This window comes from Quercus suber, unplaced genomic scaffold, assembly GCF_002906115.3.
Source record: "Quercus suber isolate HL8 unplaced genomic scaffold, Cork oak 2.0 scaffold_110, whole genome shotgun sequence".
Classification (NCBI taxonomy): domain Eukaryota; kingdom Viridiplantae; phylum Streptophyta; class Magnoliopsida; order Fagales; family Fagaceae; genus Quercus; species Quercus suber.
Window position 1 is genome coordinate 606841 of NW_027069575.1, and position 24258 is coordinate 631098.

Genomic DNA, 24258 nt, shown 5'->3' on the forward strand with positions numbered 1-24258 from the left:
CGTAGAGAAAGAGAACATGCTTTGGTTTCAGAAATGTCTAATTAGGGGTTAATTGTGCGTACCTCGGTTTATGAGGGTATTGGGGTTTTTATAGTAGTAGAGGGTGGACCTCTCTTTCTTGGAGTAGAAGTCTTTTCCTTATAGGAATCCTCATAAGCGTGGATTGCGGGATCCTTTCCTTATAGGACTCTGATACGGGGCGTGGAACACAAGCAACTTCCCATGCGCGTTGGCCAAGTCTTAGCTTCAACAGAGCCGTCGGCCTTGAAACCGTCAGCCTTCTTTCTCCCCTTGGCGTCACCTTCTTGCTATAGAGTAACCAAGGATCTTTGAATAACCGTCGGTTAGAACCGGAGCCTTCAGTCCCGGTTTATCTTGGTCCCGTCAGCATGACTCCGTCTGTCACCCGTAATTGGCCCGTCAGTCGAAGCTCGCACTGACAGGTTAAGCCCATGACACCTGCTATGATTATTCTTCCATATCAGGTATAAAATAAAACCAAATTAGTTTATTAATTTGACTTATTGGTTATGGGTTCCAATTAGCACAATTAGTAAAATTTCTGATCGTTGTATAAGAGATTTCCGCCTACATCAAAAACTGATTGGTGTTTGATAATGAAGAGCTATTATTATGAGTGAATGCCAAAGCACATTCGTTAGCTATAATTTAATGGAAATTTCTTTTATTACTACTTGATAATTTCACATTAATTGGTTTACGAGTTACCATTAAGATGCATTTAGTACATATAAATTAAAATATAGAAATAATGTTATCTATACCGACTATACGCAAGACAAGTTTGATTGCATCACAGCCAAAGTTTCACATAATTTTTTTTGGAGAAGTAATATTCAAGTAAAGGAACCTTTAGGTTTTTTTTTTTTTTTTTTCCTTTTTATGTTTAATTCTATGAAACAAGGATAAGCTAAGGATAAGGTAAGAAAGATGGAGACATGAAAGACAATTCTAGGTCGTCTTACATACAATAAATTTTTTTTTTTGGAAACAAATACATTAAAATTTAAACAATAGATTGATGATACGCATAATATTTCCTAGTTCCCACAATTTTTAATCATAATCTATTGTGATTGACTAATTGGTACATAATAAAAACAACATTTTAATAGATACAAATGAATGTGATTACACCCTTCGCACACATATTATGTATATAATTATGAAAGAATTATAAAAAATATATATATAATTTCTATAAAATAATAATATTATTATTATTATAGTAATCAAACCTTAGTCCCATACATTTTTCAATCGATTATAGATCCTCACTAGATTAATTAGATTAAACCACATATATTAGTATTACTACAAAATATATCCCAAATTGTGAAAAGTGTTTTTTCCTTTACTCAAAACTCAAAAATAAAAAGGAAAAATTGATAGAATTATACCACAAGCTACACAAGACAAAAAGAGAGTAATACTAGAGGGTCTTGTTAACGAATATCATTAGGGCATTTGTTAATGAGTCATTATAAAAAAGTCTTAGTACAACTTTTATGGAAATTGTGGGAGGAACAAATCTTTCCCCAATCAGGTATTGTTTGCTTTGGGAATGGGCCGAGGAGCCGATGCCACCCTCACAAATTTGTTTAATCCCACATCGGTGAGAGATGCCTCCCACTTTTGCCTTATAATCACTTGGCCTAAGGAAGGGTGTACCATAGTGTGTGTGTTCGCTTTGGGAATGGGCCGAGGAGCCGATGCCACCCTCATGAATTTGTTCAATCCCACATCGGGGAGAGACGCCTCCCACTCTTGCCATATAAGCACTTGGTCTAAGGAATGGTGTACCATAATGTGTGCGAACAATACCTGATTGGAGAAAGATTCGTTTCTCCCACAGAAATTATAAAAAAAAAAACTGTCCAAAAAATCAATTGTTTTTTTTTTTTCTCCAAAAAAAATTTCTAAAATTTTTCTCTAAATCAATACCCATATGATCATTAAGGAATGGAAATGAATGTTTTTAAGGAAATGAAATAGAATGGAATAAAATGATCATAAAGGGAATGAAAAGGAAAGAAATGTATTTAAGCAAGGGAAAGGAATAGAAAAGAATGAAATATGATGGAATTAAATAACCTTAATTGATGTTTTAAAATAAAAGAATGAGAATGGATGAAAATTAATGGAATGCAAGTAATCTTGTTTGGAAATAACATGGAGGGAATGTAATGGATTTATTTTATGAAAATATTACTATTAGTCCTCTATTTTAAAATAAAGGGTCCCTTAAAAAAATAAATAAATAAAGGGTTAAACATATAGGGGTATTTTGAGAGTTTTAATAAAAAATTCATTAAATCTAATTTTGTTCCCTCTCATTCTTCCCAATTTCGAGAGGAATGAAAATTTGAGGTTTTAAGGGAATAGAGAGGAATAAATGTTCCCTCCTACTCATTCAATTATTTCCTATTTAAACTCCCAAATAAAGAAATGGAAGAATATTTTAAAATTATTCTCTCCATTTCTTTTTATTCCTTCTCCGCAAACGAGGATTAGAGTATCCGTTAGTATTATTTTTTTCTACTGTAATAGAGACCGGACTCCAAAGAAAATAAATGAGATGATATATATATATATATATATATCTCGGGATAATTCTTGAAGGAAATAAAATAAAAGAAAAAGGTTTCTCTCCAAACTAGTTTGGAAAGAAACCTTTCAAACTTCTCATATATCTCTTTTTTTCGTGTGAATTTTGAAAATCTAACCGTTGAATTTCATGTTCCTTATGTTCTTAACATGCATATCAAATTTCGTTCAAATTGGATATTATTTACTATTCGATTAATAAATTTATTTTTTATACCTGATTTTAAATCATAAAAATTTGAAATTTTAACATTTATTTGATGAGATAACAATTGATTTTTGATTTTTTTGAAATTTTACATGTATGAAGAATATAATAAGAATATGCAATTTAACGGTTAGATTATCAAAATTTACACTTAATATAAAAATATAAGAGTTTATAGAATTTTTTTCCAAATTAATTCGAAGAGAAATCTAGTTCAAAATAAAGTAAGACAAGACCGACAGAAAGCCACAGAGGAATTTAACTTAACTACCGAACTTCAATTTTCTAACAATTCCCTCTCATTCTCTTTCATCAAACCATTTCTTTTGCCTTTTTTATTTTTTTATTTTATCCTTCTGCAAAGAATCCTGTCCCCAGCAAAAAACGACGCCTTTGCTTTTTCTCAACGGCCGCTCTATTCCTAAATTAGCTACTTTCTCTCTCTCTCTCTCTCTCTCTCTCTCTCTCACGCGCACACGCAAACTATAACACACACACACACACACACTCTTGATACGTTCCCTCCCAAGATCTCTCATTCTTACATGTCGGTGGGCGTTGTTGATATCTCAAACAAGATCTGAGAAGAGTACCATTCCCACCTCAGATCTCTCTTTTTTCTATCTGGGTGTTGCCTTTGTTTTTGTTTTTGTTTTTTAATTCTCGATGAGTTGGAGATACAGAGCTGGGCTGTGTCTCATAGGAGCTGTTGTTGTTATATGGGTCACCTCTGCCGAAGTCACCCAGGTCAGCTCTACCAACTTCTTTTTTTTTTTTTTTTGGGTTAAGTCTCATTCATGGTTATGAATTTATATGCCTTACATCTATGTTTGGTGCAACATGAGTTCCTGTCTCTTGTTTGGGTTTTGAATTATTATTATTATTATTTTGTATCCATTTCAATGGATGTTTGATGAGGATGAACCATGTTCATATAGTTATGGAATTTTTAGCTCAATCTAGTTTTGTAATTCGTTAGGACTAAAGGTCAATGCAACTCAGCTCAATTAATGCTTAGTCCTACTAGGAGTCTTGTAGCTCAATTTACACTATATAGTGTTTACAACAGAGACGTTCAGGATTCAAATCATAATAATAATAATAAAACTAAGGCTTAATCACAATTAAATTCGGGTTGGCCGCATATATTCTTTTCCTCTATTTTGTTCATGGTTAAAGGCATACTCTTTGTTACCTCCCTATTAATCATATCCTTTTTCGTTCTTTCAACTCGAATTAAATTACTATTGTGCCTATAGGTTTTGGGTAGATATTGAGTTATGTTAAAAAATATGTACATGAAATTGAAGTTCCTGTCATGGTCATGTTGATCATCCAGAAAAAATAAAGCCACCAGAAAAACTCAGCTGTGGTCGTAGATTTGAAAGTAATATTCTTCTTGCAATCTTATGAAGATTAGGGATGCTTTTGGTAATTGATTCTTTCTTATAGCTTGAAGTGAAGTATTTCTGCATATATATTCATCACAAACATTTATCTTTCCTTTAGCAATTTACGGGGGTCTTATATGAGGTGGGGTTTCTTCTTTCATTGATTGTTTGCATATTTATTCTATGGGTATCATAATTCGTTATAATTTGATTTCTCAAATCTTTTATGCAATGCATTGTTCTTTAACCATTGACGTAATGCTGCACCATACCAACATGTAGCCAGGTTTCAACTGACAGTTATCTTCTTTGCAGGACATATTTGTAGACTATAAGCAGCCTTTTGCAGTAACTTATCTTGGAGCTTCTCTTATGGTAGTTTACCTCCCAATAGCATTCCTAAAGGATTGGTTGTGTAATTTCCTAAAACATCGCTCTTCTAAAAGTGGTAAAAATGCAGAAAGCGTGGCTGAGTTTTCTGCCGGTCTTAATTCTCCAGTAAAATACAATGGTGGGCAAAAAAGCTATGAATTGGAACTTCCGACAATTTTGACTAGAAAAGACAGTGAAGCAGACCTTTCACCTCATGCAGAAGGAAGGCCATTGGTTGCTAAACAGAAAGATGAAGCTCACATACTTAAACAAAATAGAGAGCTTACAGCCAGAGAAATTGCTACTTATGGATTTTATATTGCCCCAATCTGGTTTATAACCGAGGTAAGTCACTTGGGCCACTTGGCTGTTTTCTTCAAATTTATATTTTCCATTTTGGTTTGTTAAAGAGTTGATCATTGATCATGAATCTTATCCCTAGATCCATTTTCGCTTTAAGGTGAATGTTTAATTGGCACCAGTCTGCAAGAAATTAAAGGATTCTTCCTCTACATGTATCTTCATCATAATGTCTCTTTTAGAAGTGTGCTTGTACTATGACCACTCAATCCTCCTAAGACACGTAACTAAGGCTTTTCAAATGTTACTAATTTTGGTATATACCTGTAATTTTTTTGGGGCGTGTTTGTGGTTTTTTTTTTTTTTTTTTTTTTTGGGGGGTGGGGGGTGTGGGGGGTTATAAACCATCAAAATTTTTGTTGATACCATGGTGTAAAATGGTTTTAGAAGGATACAAATCTATTCTTGTGTCCTGTTACACAACTGTCATGACCATTTTTCCTTATAGTATTAGTACTCAGCATTATATCATTGCTCCCCATTGATTGAATGACACATTCAGTGTTTATGCATGTGCTCCTGAGTTGGAGAAAAGTTTTTTTTTTTTTTTAAATAACTGAACAAGGGTGCATGCCATCTGTGTGATCTATTTTGGTGCTGTGTAGCAGTTATTATGCCTTGTGTTTGTTTTTCCATGCATTAGTCTGTTAGGTGCCACAGATGTTTTTGGGTCAACTGGACTTGTGTTTCAAGGGTCATTTCATCATGTTTGCTGTTTCATAAGGTTCTCAAGGTGAAGAGTGTAGGAATTGCCGCAGTGTTGGATAAACATATTGAACATTGTTGCTTGGAAATATAAATAAGTGAGTTTGGACACATCCTTGCCTTGTACAGGGACATGTCTGTAAAGGAGGTGAATGCCTCAAGTTTACCAGCCTACCCACTACTAAACTGTGAGGGGGCAGGTGAAGTAGAACTTGAGTTTTTTCCTCCTAATGTGATATATGTATACATGATTTACATCAGTTATGTTTGCATTCTTTTATTATCTTCTGACATTTCTTTTAGTTATTCATAGGCTTTTCTTTACACTTTTGATGCTGGCATAATTAACAAGCATATTCATGGAAATTCTATTATTTCATTTTGTGATGTATTAAGGGTTTAGATTTAGTATGAGGACCCAAAAATAGTCCTTATTGATTCTTTTTTCCTTTGGTTTGCAGTACCTATCGAATGCTGCACTGGCACGTACAAGTGTTGCGAGTACAACAGTATTATCCTCTACTTCAGGGCTTTTTACTCTTTTCATTGGTGCATATCTGGGCCAAGATTCTTTAAACGTTGCAAAAATAGTTGCTGTCTTTGTTAGCATGGCTGGTGTGGCTATGACAACCATGGGAAAAACTTGGGCAGCAGATGATTCACAAATGAATGCTTCTGCGTGAGTCCTTACTCCATCTTTATTGGTTCTATCATATCCAATCCTGAATTTTATTATATATAGGACTTAATTTCAATTGAAGACGAAATAGAGGGCTTTATTGATGCTGTTTGATGTGGAAAATACTGCAAGGCTTGTGATGTTGGTATTGTATGTCATCAAAGTATGTGCAGATATGCAAGGCTCAGTGAAGCTGTACATATGTGGGAGTGGGGGTGTAGGGGGTCAAAGTTTCACCAAGATCCAAAATACAGCTTTACTTGTTTATTTTCTATTGAAAGATACACTGTATGCCCTTTTACTATAATATGACAATAGTTAATCTCCATATTCTAAACCTCCATTTTTTTTATGCTGAAAACTTTTGGTGGAACTTAGTTGCTGTGCCATGAATATTTTCACATTCCAGTTTAAGAATTTGAGTGACAAAATCCCAACCTATTGAGTATATAAATGCAGATTATGCAGGCCATCTGTTTCACATTTCAATATATATATATATAGTCAAATACTTCTTGTGGGAAGAGGAAGTGCCGTTTGAGCCAGAGCTTGTTGGCTATATTTTTAACATATATTCTCTATCAACTTTCTGTTTGTAATGTGTGCTTTTTGCACTGACATTTGATATTTGTCAGCAGTGGAAAACGTACTCTTGTTGGGGATCTTTTTGGCCTCCTCTCAGCTGTGTCATATGGTTTATTTACAGGTTTGAGATTTTCTCTGTTATTCAGTTCTATTTTTTAATTTAAATTTAATTTGACAAACAATTATGTATTATTCTCACCATCATTGCTGCAGTGCTTCTTAAAAAGTTTGCGGGTGAAGAAGGAGAAAGGGCTGATGTGCAAAAGTTGTTTGGATATATTGGATTATTTACGCTTGTTGCACTATGGTGGCTTGGTAAGAGTCTTGACTGGCAAGTAGTTTATTAATCAGCCATCAAATGCATTTAGAAGGTTCTTTATTTGTTCTCCTTTTTTAAAAATTTATTTATTTATTTTTAAGTAAACAGTCGTATTATACTTATCAAAAAAGAAAAGAAAACAGTCATATTATCAAAATCTTGATTTAAGAATGGCGTTTGTACTAGCACCCAAAAATATTCCAAAGTTTCCTTATGTTCTCCATTATAGTAGTTCACCATTGTTAACAATAGGGCCTGGAGGCTTCCTAGCTTATCATGCTATTGATCTAGGTCTATGTAGGTTTTGTTGATATTTTCTTGGGACCCTGCAGATTTTTTATTTTTTTTAAAAAATTTCTTTTGAGAAACAATTTGGGATGAAGTGGATTCTAATTATGGACTTTTCTTTTCCTTATTATTAATTTTTATTTTTGTTAGCTGCAGTTTTAGGAGTCAAATTGTGGGGGATCTTTATCTTTCGAAATATTAGCAATATTGGTGATTGTTAAAAATGATAACTTGGGTAGTACAGCAGTTTACAAAAGAACTTTGAGAAGAAATATTACTGGATTGTTAGTAGAGTATTCAATGAAAGGTTTATGGCCAAACAACTAAACAAGGGATTATTCATATCTCCTCTTTACATTGAGAAGCATTAATGCATTAACTGATGGAGTAGGCAGCTTAGACCACTTGCACTTTTGGAGAGGTCTAATAGTCCAGGTCTTCAAACCCAGCAAGTAGCTTAAAACTTACAGAAATCAAAACTCTAATTGCACGTACTACCACCTCATCTGACTCTAATGACCCCTCCTAGTCTTGCTTTTTTTATTTTTTTTCATCTATAAATTTTCCTCTAGTCCATTAACATTCATTTTTTTTACCACCTTCTGAAACTGACCATGAAAAACTAGGGGCTGGAAATAAGCTAGGGCTCAATGCCAGATTTGGTGGACACTAGATCTGAACTTCTAGACACTTTAGCATTGTGTTTCAAATACATACTCTTTTCCTTTTCTTCTAATGGCTGACTTAGCGAGTAAAACATGTGCTGGATCTTTCATATATTATTTTTTGGTCTCTTTCATATAATAAGCAATGCATAGTACCACTTGTTTAGATGAATATCTTTCCTTCCTTTTTTGTTTCTCTTTCAGTTTGGCCATTGACAGCCTTGGGCATTGAACCAAAATTCACAATTCCTCATTCTGCTAAGATGGATGAAGTTGTTCTTGCCAATGGCTTTGTTGGAAGTGTCCTCTCTGACTACTTTTGGTATGTGAAAAGTAATGTTTATAAATCAGTGATCATGAACTCTTATTTTCTCATTCTCTTTATCATTATCTCGTTTCTCTGTAGGGCACTCTGTGTTGTATGGACAACTCCACTGGTGGCCACTTTGGGTATGTCACTCACCATCCCTCTTGCTATGTTGGCTGACATGATGATCCATGGTCGTCATTATTCAGCAATATACATTCTCGGCTCAACTCAGGTATTATTATTATAAAGATGCATTGGTCTATGGAGATTTTTCTTTGCCCTTGTGTAAATCCTTTTTTTAAGGTGTCTAAGTATAATTTTACATATTAGATGAATTAGGTGGAAAGTGTAGTTCTTGGGTATTTGGCACCGATTACAAGTCACAGTAAGACTAGGGCGTTTTTGAATGTGATCTGGTTGCTCCCCTTTTTCTTTAAAAAAAAAAAAAAAAAAAAAAAAAACCTCATACATTAATCTTCTTCTTCTTCTTCTTCTTCTTCTTCTTCTCTCTCTCTCTCTCTCTCTTAAAAAAAAAAATCTAGCCTCATACATTAATCTTCTTCTTCTTCTTCTTCTTCTTCTTCTTCTTCTTCTCTCTCTCTCTCTCTCTCTCTCTCTCTCTCTTTTTCTTTTATAAATATTATTTTTCTAGAAAGAGATGTGGTGCAAGACTAGCCACCAGAAAGATCCTAGCCAGCATTTTAATGCTGCTGAGTGGGATTCCATTTCATTTTGCTTCAATTGGAGAGGCAGTTAGTACTCAGACATGGGGAAGTGGTAGGATTTGAAAAACTTTACAGGTCCTATCCACTGTCAAGTGTCCATCATCTTCTGGTTTGCTCTCAAAGTTTCTGTTAATGCACATCATGATGGGGAGGGCCTTTGACATCATTTATTGAATTAGATAATGGCTAGGTTTCATAAAATGTTTTTGACCTCCTGGTGAAAATGATGGAACCACTTAAGAGTTATTATGTGAGCTGTGATTGGATATGGACCTAATTCTAATTCTAGAGAAGATAGAGTTATTATGGAGCTACCCAGCTTCGCATCCTTCTCCAACATTTTCTGTTCTAGTTATATGTGTAGGTGACATTTGGATTTTTGGTGTGCATTGACTGTGTTGTATTTTTCATTGGAGATAAAATTAGTTCATTTCATTTCTAATTTATTTAGGTAATTTCAACAGATGCAACTCAATTAATGCAATTAAAAAAATTATGATCAGAACCAGCTGTTATATTCAGATGCTGTTCAAAATACAATGTGTTGATTCAAATTTCTGAGGTTGGCTGTATATCTATTGTTTAAAGCCTGAAATTTCTTGTTCCCTTTGGGGTCATTGCAGGTATTTGCTGGTTTTGTAATAGCTAATCTTTCAGACTGGTTCTCAAAGAAGTTGGGCTTGTAGCATTTCATTTAATTCTTTTAGGTTAATCTAAAATATCTTTTCTCAGGCCAATCTCTCTGCACTGTTGGATGCTGTATTCCTAATTCATTGTGTTGAGAGTTCCTTTGCCATTTGCATCCTTGGCTGGAAAGAGGAAAATGATGAATGTAATTGTACTATAGTTGATTGTGTAAATGAACGTTTGTCTTTTGAGTGTAAAAAAAGGGGTTCGTCTTTACGCTAAGTTTGAGTGTAAACTGTAAAACCCCAACCTTTTTTTTTTGTTTTTGTTTTTGTTCATAGTCAAATGAAAATCCCTTTCATGCTTTTTTGTTGATTTTATTATGAATATTTTCAACCATATTCTCGTTTGAGCAATACTTTCAACCATATTCTCTGTTGGGTATATAGCCTAAATGGAGGTTACTATGAAATTCACGATTTTAGGAAGATTGGAAGCAGTAAACAACATCAAATCCCTTTTAACAATTGTTGTCTCAGCATGAAAATTTGGCGATAGTTTGAGAATGTGAAAGAATGATAATCATAACAAATTGAAACGTTTGAAATGGGTAGTCTTATAGTTCCCACCAATTGAATTGGTATGCGATGCATCATATTACATCACAAAGTACCCGTTCCATTAAAAAATACAGTTGCCTGAATGATAATGGCGTGTATAAAAGGGGTCAAGGAATATGCAAGGTAATGAGTATGTAGTGTACACCCTATGCCTCATCTTGACTTGGAAATAGTATGAAAAAGTATACTATGTATCTGCTACATATAACCTTCTTTTCACAGCAAGTGGGTCCCACTTAGCCTCTCTCTCAAAGAGGATGAAACCCACCTGCTATGAGAGGGAGGCTACATGTAGCGAATACATAGTATAATTTCTTCTTAACTTAAGATTTGATAGGAGCGAATGCATGGTATCATTTCCTCTTGACTTGAGATTTGAGAGACCCGTTGGTGGGCTTGTGCATCTATACCATAAAAATATTTCTCCTACCAAGCCTTCTTAAATGGAGAAACTGGTTGTTTAGGTGGAATTGGCAGTGATGTTCATGATAATTAATGGTGCTAGACTTAAACAATGATGATCATAAAAGTTTAGACCCAAGATGACGGGATGAAGGACTTTTGTGTGGTTACCATTAAAAAATGCCCTCATATAAGCAGACATATGAGTGTTGTATAAATAAAATAAGTGCACAAATAGAATACGGAGATATACGTGAGGTGATAGAACTCCAAAGGAGGTTTGGAAACCCGAAAATTATATTGTACAGTGTATGAGTTAATGAATTTAATTAAAGGGTTTAATTTAAATTGAATTGTCCATACCAAATAATTATTAAGAAGATTCTAAAAATAAATAAATAAAAACTAGTTATTAAGGACTAGTGCTAAAAAAAATGATATTACTTGGCCCAACTACAATATAATGTGAATTTTTGTGAGGAAAAATCCGGTGCCTCTAGTAATTTCCATTATTAAATGGGATTTATTGGGTTTTATTAATTAATAATTATTATTGCTTGTTATAAACAGTGTTTTTGCCTTGTATTCTAGTGTGGTGTTATATTTAAACTCAAGTGATGAGTTAATGTGCATGTAAGTAGGGTGAATTAAGTTCTTCATAAGAAGGCGGAGCATGTAAGTGGTGCTATATTAAACTCGTTTATGTTTATCTGTTTATAAATTAGTCAAGTTTAAACTTTAATTTTACGTGTTTAATAAATAAGCTAAACCCAAGATATATATATATATATATATACACACACACTAGCCTCATCACACGCACTTCACACATGCGATAGGCTTTTTTTTTTTTTTTTTAGTTTAATTTAATTTTTCAATTTGAATTTATTTATTGTTAGCGAAATTACACAAGAAGGAATTTTTCAGAAACTAAAATTTAGGATTTGAAATGGAGTAAACTACTGAGTTTAGTGTGTGCTAGTTTTTATGAAAAAATATATCAAATGTGCGTGAGATATATTTAAATGAAAGGTGCTACGTCTATAACATTTTTAGAACATTTTCATAATAAATCATAAATGGTTAGTTGTTTTTGAATTTTGTTGAATTACAATTTTAACCTCATTTTTATTTTTAAAAAATAAGAATTATCTAATTAAATTAGGGGGTAATTTTGACATTTTTGAAGCTATAATTAACTTTCTGAATATTTAATATATATATATATATATATTTATAAATAAGCTTGTGAACAATATGGCTCAATGAAAAATAGCCTGTAGGAGTCTTTTTTGTGTTATGCTTTGAGCTGGGCTGCCTCCTGCGGTGATGGGCCCGGGTATTCTGAGTAGGAGAGTTAAGACCGGCCCAACTGTAACTCACTTTGGGCTGGCTTATGCGCAAACTTGGCCTCGTCTGCCAGGAGAGTACTTATGGCAGGCGGAGCTGTTTTTTAATAAGTCATGGCAGGCAGAGTTGTTTTTTAATAAGTCATGGCAGGCAGAGCTGTTTTTTAATAAGTCACAATAGGCAGATATAATAACAAAAGAAAAACAGGATATAATGATCATTCTTTGATAGAAAATAACCAAGTAATCTCTATTTTTTTTATGACAATCACAGTAATGACAATCACTTTACAAAAGAAATGAAAGATTAAATGACAATATGAATCAATCAAAGAAATAATATCAAGTTAAGTTTGAGTTCGTAATGGCAAAGACCAAAGAGGAAGAATGCTTCCTCTCAATGAAACTAATTTCTCAGGAAAATATCCTGCCGTGAGGATTAATGACTTTGAGGGAATCGGACATAAATGATTAGTGCCCAGAGGAATCACTATTGTTTAACCGTCTCCAAGAGAGTGAGATTTTGAGGGGGAGAGAAGGGAACCGACCTACTGGTGGATGCCCATTACACTTTTTCTCTTTGTTTTCTGTTTTCTCTCTTATCTTTTCTTCTTTCTTTTCTTTTTCTTTTGTTTTCCTTTTTCCTTCGTGATACCTTTGTTTTTTTATCCTTCTTACAGGGCACGGCAAGGGTCCTTTTATAGGGCTAGCCGTGACCGGATTTTACTTTACCCCCTTAACTGCCTTTGTCTGGTCTGAGTGTACTTGTCGACCACCCAAAGGCTCCTCTGTGTACCACTTACCCTCGCCAGACAAAGGCAGGTTTGTGTTGTTTGTTAGTTCGCCGTGGCATCCTCTCCTGCCATGGCGTAAATGCTTTTTCTCTCTCTCCATGGCATGCACCCAACGGTTCCCCCCTCAACATTGCCTCTTTTGGGCGGTCTGTAATTCCAGCAGGACGTACCTCCCAAAAGGGCTTGGGCAAGAACCGCAAAATAGATCTTTTCCCTTCTCCCCACCACCAAACCACACCCCCCTTACCTTTTACCTCTAACCCATGGCCCCACCATGTCCCATGTTGGCTGGGTACAGCCTGGTGGTGACTAGGCCTTGCGCATGCCATCCTGTTATATATGTTCAAAATCTGCCTGTTGCTCTTGCGTTTGCCGCGATCTGGAGCTTTGTTTGCACAGTCTACCGCGCTTCTCTGTTCTTTTACGCGGGCCGTTTGCATAATTCACTGTTCTCTCTAGGGACTAGGCTTTACTTGGTACTAGGCTTCTTATTTCTTTCAGCTCATTTCTTGATTATCCTGGCTTCCTACCACATTACTTGACATTTCCTGCCGCGATGATTTTCAGGCCTAAAGGGCCTCTTTTCAGGCCTACTGTTCCATTTTTTCCTCCGGTGGCTTAATATGACCACTAGTGTTCTTACTGATGGGCTCCAATGTCCCTTTCATTTTCCATTGGGCCTGCGGCCCATTTATTTCCTTTGGACTTCCTCGGCTCACTCACTAACTCTGCATTTCCATGGGCTTTTACTAACTTGATTGAGCTTTCCCGGCCCAATTTTCTTATTCTCATCCTTGGGGTTCATGGGCTTGTCATCAACTCCTACTTTCTTTGTTTACATTGCCTTGGGCCTGCCGCGGCCCATTCTCACTTTTTCATACCATATACTGCTCAAGGGTGCCATTTCTCTCTTTCCGGGCCTTTGGGCCCATTTGTTTCCTTAAGACCCATTTGTTTATGTTATGGGCCTGTGATCTATTATTCTTGCCGCTTGATCTTAATTGTTTTATTCTATGCTTGCCACTTCTATTTGCTACCCGCGTTGCTAAGTTTGGCCTATTTTACACAAATGACCCTCAACACAGCCTAAGTTAAGTTAGTTTTTTTTTTTTTTTGGCCGGAGAAGTTTAAGTTAGTTAATGGGGTTGGCAGTAAGTTTAATATAATATTACATAGGCTTTTGAGTAGAGTTGTGGTGTGGTTTTGTATTAGAATATCTTTTTCTCTCCCGTATGTGTGTTTATTTCTCAAAAAAAAAAAAAAAAAAAAACTCATATATTACTAAGGCTTTAATTAATTAAGTATTAGGAGCACTTCTCCGAACCAAATAATGTACTTGTAATGGATCTTTTATCAAGAGCTTGGTTTCAAGCTCGAGCCCAGGCCGGGCCCACTCTTTTGTATAAATCATAGACTTGACATAAAAAAGAACACAAGTAAGATCGATAACACGGGATCAAAGAACCGTATAGAAGAAATCTGAGAACACAAGGAAGTGAAGTTAGAAGAGTCCGAGTCGATCTCTCTGGCTCTCTCAATTCAATTCTCATTCTCATAAGCTCCGAAGCTTTTTTAACAAAGCATTTGCTGTTTGTGTCAACCACGAACCATGAGATCCAAACCGGTTATTCTCGTACTTTTCGTGCATTTATGTCTCTCCTTGCTCTCTTTCTCTCTCGCGATCTCATCTGGGTAGGTTTTCTCATCTTATTTATATTTTTCCTTAAAATCAAATAGCATAAAATTGTTTCTTAAGCGTTTTAGTTGATGCAATTTCCTTAGTTTTCTAGTCATCCAAACGTAGAAATCTACGAATTTTAAGACTTGCAACCTTAATTTCTTTTCCACTTGTTTAATTTAATTATAATTTTATGATATATATTTTTTGTTTTTCGTTTACAGTGACGGTTACACCATTACTGGTCGAGTGAAGATTCAAAGTATGTTTTTCTTTTCCTTTACTTACAAAAAAAATTGAATTTAATTGCAGCGTAGCAAAATTGGAACGAATTTGATATGGCTATTATATATCTTGTTCTAGTTTGAGTTAGATTCAGTTATGGAAATTCATGTGAACATAGAAAAGTGTAGCATTGGAAAAAGTCTTTAAGGTATAATATCTATTGCAAATTGCAATATAAGAAAATGAATCACGCGTACTAGTAGTTTATTAATACCTCGTGTGAAATTTAAATTGAGCTCTCTGCTGGCATTGCATTGGAGTATAATTGACCTGGGTTTGAAACCCACCTACACCAAAAACGATTGGTATCTTTGCCTGAAATTATAGAACAATCATCATGGAATGGATGCATTGCCAAGAAACTTGTAGCTCAATTGGTGCCATCCAATGAAGACGTCTAGGTTTCAAATCTCCTTCCCCCATTGTAACTATCGAATACATAAAAAAAAATGGAGTGGACGCTATTGAATTAAATTTATCATATCTATCAAAAGAAGAATACAAGAATAAGGAGTGCCCTCCGACCTTGGCTAATACCATGGGATGGGGTTGGACTCTTTTGCGGTTGGGGGGGGGGGGGGGGGGGTGGGGGAAGACTTGGGGGTTTACTGAGCCTAAAAAAGAAGGATGGGTTTACCATTCTTTTGGGTAGCAAATATGATTGAAAAACTACTATGGAATTTCTTGTGGAATGGATAGGGGAGGAGTTTAACATCATTTGGTGGATGGGATAAGGTATGTACTCCTATTGCTAATGGTGGTTTGGGGACTAGGAAGCTTACAACCTTAAATTAGACTCTGTTGTGGCGGTTTGGGGTAGAGGTAACACGGTTATGGAGGCGTGTAATGTTATGGAGGCATGTAATGATCTTGAAGTTCAGAGTGGAGTGGGGTGGTTGGACTTTGAAACTTTTTTGAGGTTCTCACGGGTGTGGTTTGTGGAAGAGTATTAGGATGAGATGGGATAAGTTTCTACTGTACATCTAGTTTGATATAGGCTTGGGTAACCATATCCAGTTTTGGCATGATGACTGGTGTAATGAGGAGCCTTTGAGATTGGTTTATCTTGTCTTGTATGATAATTCCACAGATCAAGAGGCTTCAGCGGAGTCTCAATGAGGCATGGGCGGGGGTAGTAGTTGGGATGTTGGATTTATTTGGGACTTTAATGACTAGGAGTAAGACTAGGTGGCTTCATTTCTCTAACTATTAGATTCCCATATCCCTCATAGAGAGGATGGTGTGGAAACTTAAGAAGAGCGGAGAATTTGATATATGGTCTTTCTTTAATGCTTGCTCCAATGTTGTTCCCTTCCCTTGGAAAGGTATTTGGGCTTTGAAAGCCCCATGGAGTGCCTCCTTTTTTGTGTGGACAGCGGCATGAGAGAATATACTTATGTGTGACAATCTCATTAAGAGAGGCTATACTATAGTAATTTGGTGTTGCAAATGGTGGACTTTTTAAATCATTGTATGGTTGCTTATGATTTGTGAAGCCTTGTTCTTAGATCTTTTGGGATCCACTGGGTTTTACTGGAGAAGGTGATTCATCTTTTTCTTGGTTGAATAAATTGGGTAAGGTGAGTATTCGTTGTATATTTGGAACATGGTTCCTTTATGCATAATGAGGACTATTTGGAAGGAATGTAAACGGCGCACATTTGAAGATGTGGAGTGTACACAGAGTCAGTTGCTAGCAGCTTTTTTCTAGCTCGTTATTGGTTTGGTTGGTCTCGTGCATGGGGCTTTACGTATTGTGATTCCATTACGACGTTTTTAGAGTCATTGTCTTTTTGTACATTTTTTTTTTTGGTTGTAATTCTTTAGGCTTCTTCATGCCCTTTGTCAATGAAGTAGTTTTTTTTAATAAAAATATTCTCACCTATCAATAAAAGACTTAATTGCTTTGTAGAAGATGATTAGGGTCACTGAAAAGAGGTTTAGCCCATCTTTTGTATGAGATGAGATCAGTTGGGTCAATTCTATCTTCTAGGAGAGTTTCTGTAATTGCCTATTTCCAATTCAGTGCCTCTTTTTTTTAGCCTAGTAATTTACTCATGCACCCAACGGGTAGTTATGGATGTTGAGATCTCAATTGGAAATTATTTCAATAAATTATTGTATCAATTTTGTCTTTGATAATACAATTTGGACTCCAAGTTGGTTTTTTGTGCTCAAACAATGCATTGATGTTTTTTGGTTGTTGTTGTTATTCTTTTTCCTCTCACTGCACTTCTTGTTCCCCCCCCCCCCCCCTCTTTTTTTTGAGATCCAGATTATTTATGATTTTATTTGGCAGGTATGGTTGTGAAAGCTTTTGGTACACATGCAAAATCATCAAATGTCAAAGTTATACTAAACGGTGGCCAAAGGGTTACTTTTCTGAGACATGATGGATCTTTCTCATTGTATCCTATTTTTCCACACCTTGATTAAGGACACTTGGAGTTTTCTGATTACACATAGTAAAAATCCTGTCCACTAACCTAGTTCCTCTCTTTTCTGCACTGTTGATGTAAAATTTATAAAAATAATAATAATAATAATAAAAAAAAAAAAATTATCTTCATTGTTATAATTGTTGGGCCCACAGTTTTCAGTTTTCAGTGTTGAAATTATCTGTATTTTATTCTTTTGGGAGGAATGCCGATTACTTTAAGCACTCTGTGAATCCTTAATATGTATGCTTAAAGCTATAATGTGCCCGCGGGAACTCATCTAATTGAAGTTGATGCTTTAGGTTATTACTTCTCTCCGGTAGGACTCTACTATCTACATTTTTTGTCATTTATTTTTATATTTTTATCATTAATCACCAATAAGATTTACCATTATTGTGTTCTCTTAATGTTTTTAGGTCCGGGTTGATGTCAGCGCCAGATTTCCAGGTAAGATTCAGGCAGCACTGACAGAAAACAGGAGGGGTCTTGGCGAGTTGACTTTAGAGCCAATGAGAGTGGAACAGTATTATGAGGTTCATTTAGACTTAATTTTTCCTATTTCTCCTTCTTAATTTGTTTGTTTGGAGTTATTATCTGTTCTATCTCATTTTGTTTCTGCTTTTACAGATAAGGGAACCCTTTAACGTTATGTCTGTTGTGAAGAGCCCAATGGGTCTGATGATGGGATTTATGCTGGTTGTTATGTTTTTAATGCCCAAATTAATGGAAAACATGGGTAAAGTACTCTGGCCCATACTTTTTATGTTTCACCTCTGGTCTTAAGGCTCTGACTTGCTGTAGATTAACATTAATTGGCTTGTCTCGTGTAATTTTGATAAACCCTAATGTTTGGTGAGAGCTTCACGAGGCTGATAGGGTTTGCATTATGGTTCCATTTCTCTTACTGACCATATTAATTTTGTGTGTTTTGGTGGCAGATCCTGAGGAAATGAGGCGAGCACAAGAAGAAATGAGGAACCAAGGGGTTCCATCTCTTTCAAGCTTGTTACCTGGTGCTGCGAGGAGTACTTAAGGGATTTATTTGAAAAAGCGCAAACCCTCCATCGCTTCTCCATTTAAAAGCTGAAATATTTTGAAACATTAAGTTTGGAGCCCAGGAGGCCTTTTTGTATCAAGCAAATAGGTACTAAAACTCTTCACTGAATTTATGGTCTCAAAATTATACTTCTTTTTGTTGGAATTTGTGGAAGGTAGTAGTATTTTACCTGCGTGACTAATCGAAAGACGATGCAAATCTGATTCGATATTTCAATCCTTAATTATGTGTAGCTAACTTTAGTTTTAGTTTGCATTTTTGCGTTTAAGTTCATACACAAATAGGCGGCCATTGGCCAGCCTGAGCAAATCTGCATCTCCTGAAATTTCGAAGTGGTTCATTCATATGGAAATATTTTCATTACTTAGTTAAAAAGGGCTAATTGCAACTTACTCACTTATGGTTTGGCTGAAATTTAAGTTGCCTATTTGCCTATTTGTGGTATTTGAAATTTGACATTTTACTTGCATGAGGTTAGCTCAGTTAAAGTTCCATGACTCGCTTATGCTAAAATTGAGGCTAAATATGTAATTTTTCTCTTATTTTATGTCTTTCTTCTCCCAAAACATAAAAATCATAAAAGAACAAGGGAAAGCAAAATAAAAAGGTAAGGGTTTTGTAAAAATTAAGAACAATCATTAGTCCCATTTGAGCAAAGGAGAAGATGAATACATGGGCTTGAAGAAATTGCTCAAGTTCATCATGCTGGAACTGGAACACAAAATGGATCCTCTCTTGGAAACATGTCAACCATGCGTTTTTTGCATTCCTTCATCTAGCCCTCATCATCAAACCCATCATGCATTTTCAAAAGATCGTTAGTCTCATGGCAGGAGTAGCTTGCCGTTTCAAAATCTTAGTCTAAAATATATAGTAAAATTTAAAGTTTATAATTCTTTTTTCTCCCAAGTAAGGCAACGAAGAAAGGAAACTACAAAATGAAAAGGGCCTAAAGGAGCATTATGGACTATGGTGCAAGACGTGCTAGGCTGGAATAATTATGTAAGGATTCTACTAAAAATCAACACGATTTCAAACAAGATTCAACAAAGTTCAGTAGAATAAAGGCCTTTCTTAGCACCACAACAATACCCATCACCCCATTGTGGTCTCCTCAGCCATAATTTTGTAAGGATTCTACTAAAAATCGACACGATTTCAAACAAGATTTAACAAAGTACAGTAGAATAAAGACCTTTCTTAGCACCACAATAATACCCATCACCCCAATGTGGTCTCCACAACCTCCGCTTATCCTTTGGAGACCAACAACAACAATTATAGCAACATCAACAGCAGCAACATCAACATGTTTGTCACTGCTTTCTATTTGTAATAACAGATGACTATGCAACCCAAATCAAATAACAGCATGACGAACTTAAGCAATTCCTTCAAGCCCATGTATCTATTTTCTCCTTTGCTCAAATGGGGCTAATGTTTGTTCTTAATTTTTACAAGACCCTCACCTTTTGATCTTATTTTCCCTTACTCTTTTATGTTTTTTATGTTTTGGGAGGAGAGAGACATAAAATGGGAGTAAAATTATATATTTAGCTTTATTTTTAACAGAAATAGGTTACGACACCCTAATTTTAGGTGGGTAAAGTGTCAAATTTCAAACCACGGGTAGGTAATGTAAATTTTGGCTAAACCACAGGTAGGTAAGTTACAATTAGTCCCAAAAAAAATACGAACGAGCAAGTGTTTTTTCCTATTAATGAATTCTATGGATGGATTTGAGATATATTAATATATGCTTTTGAAATGATCAAGTATAAAATGTTATTTGAATTAAAATTTCAAGTATCTTTATTGGAGTAAAATCCCAAAACTCAAATAATGTGCTTTTAAATTTGTATTATGTAGTTTATGCTAATTTTTATTCTCAAAATCACTTGATTTTAAATCCTCAATTCTAAATGCGCTTGGTGCAAACTGCAAACTATGTGAAGTTTATCTTTGTTTCCGTAGGATTTGGATCTAGTTTTGATTTAATTTGAGCATGCTTTTTATAAAGCTGTAGTATGATCAAGTCTACTGAGGGTAAAATCAACCTGAAGGTGAGCCTATTCCATCATTTATATCTATGTTCCAAACCACCTCTTGCTAAATTTTTTTTTTAATGAAACTTTTGTCTAATTCTAGAAAAAAGGGAAAAAGGTTGGAGAGAATGGGTCTCTAAAAATTTTCTCATTTATAGAGAAAGCACAAGTAGGTAAGGTATAGTAAGTTCCTTGGTGGACTGGAACTTGGTTGAAAACTCATAAGTCCTGGCGTAAACTATGCTATGGCCCTTTGTACAACCACATTTGCTTGTCAAACTGTTTTTTTTTTTTTTTTTTAATTTTAGAATGAAACTTTATATTCCATTAAAACTGAAATTTTTTTTTTTTTTTTTTTTTTTTTTTAGAATGAAACTTTATATTCCATTAAAACTGAAATTGGCATACAACAGAGAAACAGAGGAGTGGAAGTTACATGTTAACAAATACAAAATTAACATTTAGCCCTATCTATAAGAAGAATCTGCTGTATCATTGGGGGCTCCATTCCTTTCCACTGCTAAGTTGTTCCATTTGCCTTGGCGACTTGTGCAATATCGTACGCTGCTATGTTGTAGTCCCTTTTCAGGTGTCTCACTTTCCAGCTCTTAAAATGCCGTAACAGCTCCAATGTTCCTTGTCAAGCTGTTTTTGATTGACCCCATGAATGGCCGTTGAATTGTACAGAGTAGACCTAGACTCGAATGGGTAGAATTTATAAGTCCTGGCGTAAACTATGCTGTGGCCCTTTGTACAACCACATGTGCTTGTCAAGCTGTTTTTGATTGACCCCATGAATGGCCGTTGAATTGTACACAGTAGACCTAGACCCGAATGGGTAGAATAGTACAGCATATGGTTGGTGAGAACAGTAAAGCCAAACAAGTGGTAGACCAAGCTGATCAACAAATGGTTGCTCAACCCAAAAGCTGTTGTGCGATAGTGGAATTCGGTGTTACAAGAAGCACTTTCATATGAGCAAGAAGGACTATACAAGACAACAATATTTAACGTGGTTTAGCTAATTTCATGCCTATGTCCTCAGGCAATGCCAATAAAAAAACTTACTATCAACGATATGAATTACAACAACACTTAATCAAACCTTATAACACTAACAATTTGCACAACCAACACTTACAAACCTCACCAACGTGAACAAAATCTCTCACAAATGCAAACTATCTTACAAATTTTTTTTGGATAAGTACAAACTAACTCACAAAACTTACGCACAATTATGTCCTTTTCATCATCTTTAAGAGGTACAAATATTATAGCTCTTTCTAACAAATTTTTTTTCCTTCTCTTTATATAATATTAAATGCAAGAGTTGCACCATTTTAATTTTTAGGACTGTAAATTTCAAAGATAATAGTTAAAAGTGATCATGTCATTATTGAAAATTTATTGTTTGATACCTCAATTTATCTCAAAAATTACATTTTTTTTCCTCTCTCTTATTTATTACATTTAGTGGGGGCATTTGTTTCATTGTTTGGAAGCAATGGAAAAATCAAATCGTTTGTGATGAGTATAGAAAATCATTGAGGTCGTCCATTAATATGGACAACCTTGCATCATTAATAGGGTATCAAAGATAACTGCTCAACACATTCAATAACGACCATCAAATGTCTTAAACTCTCATCAAGATAAAGAACGTTATAATTAAGGTGATAATCGCCCTAATTTATGTACAACAGCTATCTAAATCACCTATAAAAGAAACAATCTGTTTCACTAGTTAAGATACGTAAAAAACTACTACAAAACACTATCTATATATGAAAGATATTGGCGGATACTAACTTAAGTATCAGAAGCTCTTCAACTGGTCACAACCAAGTGGTCTCTATGATCTATCTCTCCTTTATCTTGTAGGTCTTACAAAATCGTCTAATGCTCTAAATTGGACGAGTGACCCATATGACGATTTTGGTATTATCAATTTGTTTTATTTTTATTTTTATTATATCTTATGTTTATATCTCTTTTTGATTAACTTATCTAGGTATATCTTCTAGTTAAACCAGGATTTGTAAACTTTCCCAATTTCTGTCTTTCCTCAAAATTTTGCTTTTGCTTTGTTTTTATTGTAAGGAAGTTCAATAATTTTCTTACAATACCATTGCTCTGTCTGCTGTACTGGGATCAATCTTTTAGATTTGTCATTTTTCGTTAAAATATTCTTCTGGGTGAGTGTTAATCTTTCATATTTGTTACCCAGTGCAGTATTTTGTGGATTTTGCAGTAGCAATAAAAATGACAAATACTAGTTAGTCCCCGCCCAGATATTGAGAAATAAACATACGCTGTCTAGTATTCAGAATTCACTTCGGCCTCCCTCAAGTTTTCGAAATTGTTCTGAAAAACCCAAAAGAAAATAACCCAAAATAAAAATTAGCGCCTGACTTCTTGGCCCATCCAAATATAAAAAAGTTTGTTTAGGAGCAGTAGTTTAAATTGTTTTTATTTTTATTTTTTATATATATATATATATTTTTTACTTCGCAGTTGTTTATTTTAGTCATTTTTAGGGCTGTAGTTATTTATTATATGTTCCATATAATATAATAATTAAACAAGTTGTTAACAACTTGCACTTCTTTACGTTTTATTACTTTATTTTATATTTAAATTTTATTTGATAATATTGATTTCTTATCTGTTAGTTTATTAATATTTATATTAGATATTAGATTATTTAATATTTATACTTTTTTTTGGTAAACAGTAATATTTGTTAGAACACACACAAAAATAATAATATTAGTGTTTTAAACCGGATTTATTATCATTATATAACTAGAGTACAATTATAAAATGGCCTAATATTTGTAGTTGTATATTGAGATTATAACATTAGACACTAGACACACACAACTGGGATAAACATCCCTATTTAATATTTATACTTAAATTGAGTTATTCGTGTATATATATATATATATAAAATCTTATGTTTATGTTTGCTAATAAATGATTGTGTTATTATTTAATATCTTCAGAAAATTCACGGTTTGACCTTGGAATTAGAAGATGATTAAATTATCTTTTTGACAACCAAACCATTACAAACATTGTGTAGATCCCCTTCCTTACCTACTAGTGCCGGAAACAAATTATTTTGAATCCCCACTAGTCATGGTGAGTTCACGGTTAAATTAGCCTACATTTTTTTTTTTTTTTGGATAATAATTAGCCTACATTTTTTATCAGTCACAAAGGTTTGAAGACTCTGCTTCTTTATCAAAACAAGAATGGAAGTATTTGTGGAAGCTCAAAATTCATGAAAGGCTAAAACTCTTGCTTTGGAAAATTGCATGGGACATTCTCCCCAATGGGCTGTTTTTTGCAACTGGAAAGGACTCATATTCGCATTTTCTCTTCCTCTTTTAGTTTTTTCTCCATAAAATTGAGATGGGTTGGGACCTTTTTTTTGGTCCTCTTTCTATATAAATATCCTTATCTATATATTAAAAAAGAAAAAGAAAAAGTAATAGTGCCAAAAGGTTATCCGACTTGTTAAGAGATTTACATCAATCTTTATTTGTAATTGGCACCTAGTATTGCATTCATCTAGAGTTGCCTTAACAACTATATATGGAAATATGGTAATGGTATTGCACGATGGCAAAGGTGGCTTCTGCCTCGGATTACAACCCTTTGGCTTCCATCACAGCAGTGCGATATGATGTGGCCTTACTGACATAATTGGCAAT

The 24258-nt window shown here is 34.6% G+C and overlaps 2 protein-coding genes across 6 annotated transcripts; both read left to right on the forward strand.

Annotated features, from left to right (window-relative positions):
* Positions 1 to 3102: 3102 nt before the first annotated feature.
* LOC111985219 (uncharacterized vacuolar membrane protein YML018C) lies at positions 3103 to 10229 on the forward strand. 5 transcript variants are annotated; one of them, XM_065775371.1, is made up of 8 exons: positions 3103 to 3583; positions 4543 to 4944; positions 6126 to 6343; positions 6979 to 7049; positions 7142 to 7243; positions 8405 to 8522; positions 8607 to 8650; positions 9859 to 10144. In XM_065775371.1, exons 1-8 carry the CDS (start codon positions 3503 to 3505, stop codon positions 9882 to 9884), a joined length of 1062 nt encoding a protein of 353 aa, XP_065631443.1. In that variant the 5' UTR covers positions 3103 to 3502; the 3' UTR covers positions 9885 to 10144. The 5 variants fall into 5 exon arrangements, with proteins under 5 accessions (XP_065631443.1, XP_023872637.2, XP_023872643.2 ...); XM_024016869.2 differs by having other exon boundaries at positions 3104 to 3583; positions 8607 to 8742; positions 9968 to 10229; XM_024016875.2 differs by having other exon boundaries at positions 3106 to 3583; positions 6982 to 7049; positions 8607 to 8742; positions 9968 to 10229.
* Positions 10230 to 14444: 4215 nt separating this feature from the next.
* On the forward strand, positions 14445 to 18736 carry LOC111985321 (ER membrane protein complex subunit 7 homolog). The gene is made up of 7 exons (XM_024016972.2): positions 14445 to 14719; positions 14930 to 14967; positions 17290 to 17398; positions 17684 to 17747; positions 17848 to 17964; positions 18059 to 18167; positions 18370 to 18736. Exons 1-7 carry the CDS (start codon positions 14637 to 14639, stop codon positions 18462 to 18464), a joined length of 615 nt encoding a protein of 204 aa, XP_023872740.2. The 5' UTR covers positions 14445 to 14636; the 3' UTR covers positions 18465 to 18736.
* The last annotated feature ends 5522 nt before the right edge of the window (positions 18737 to 24258 follow it).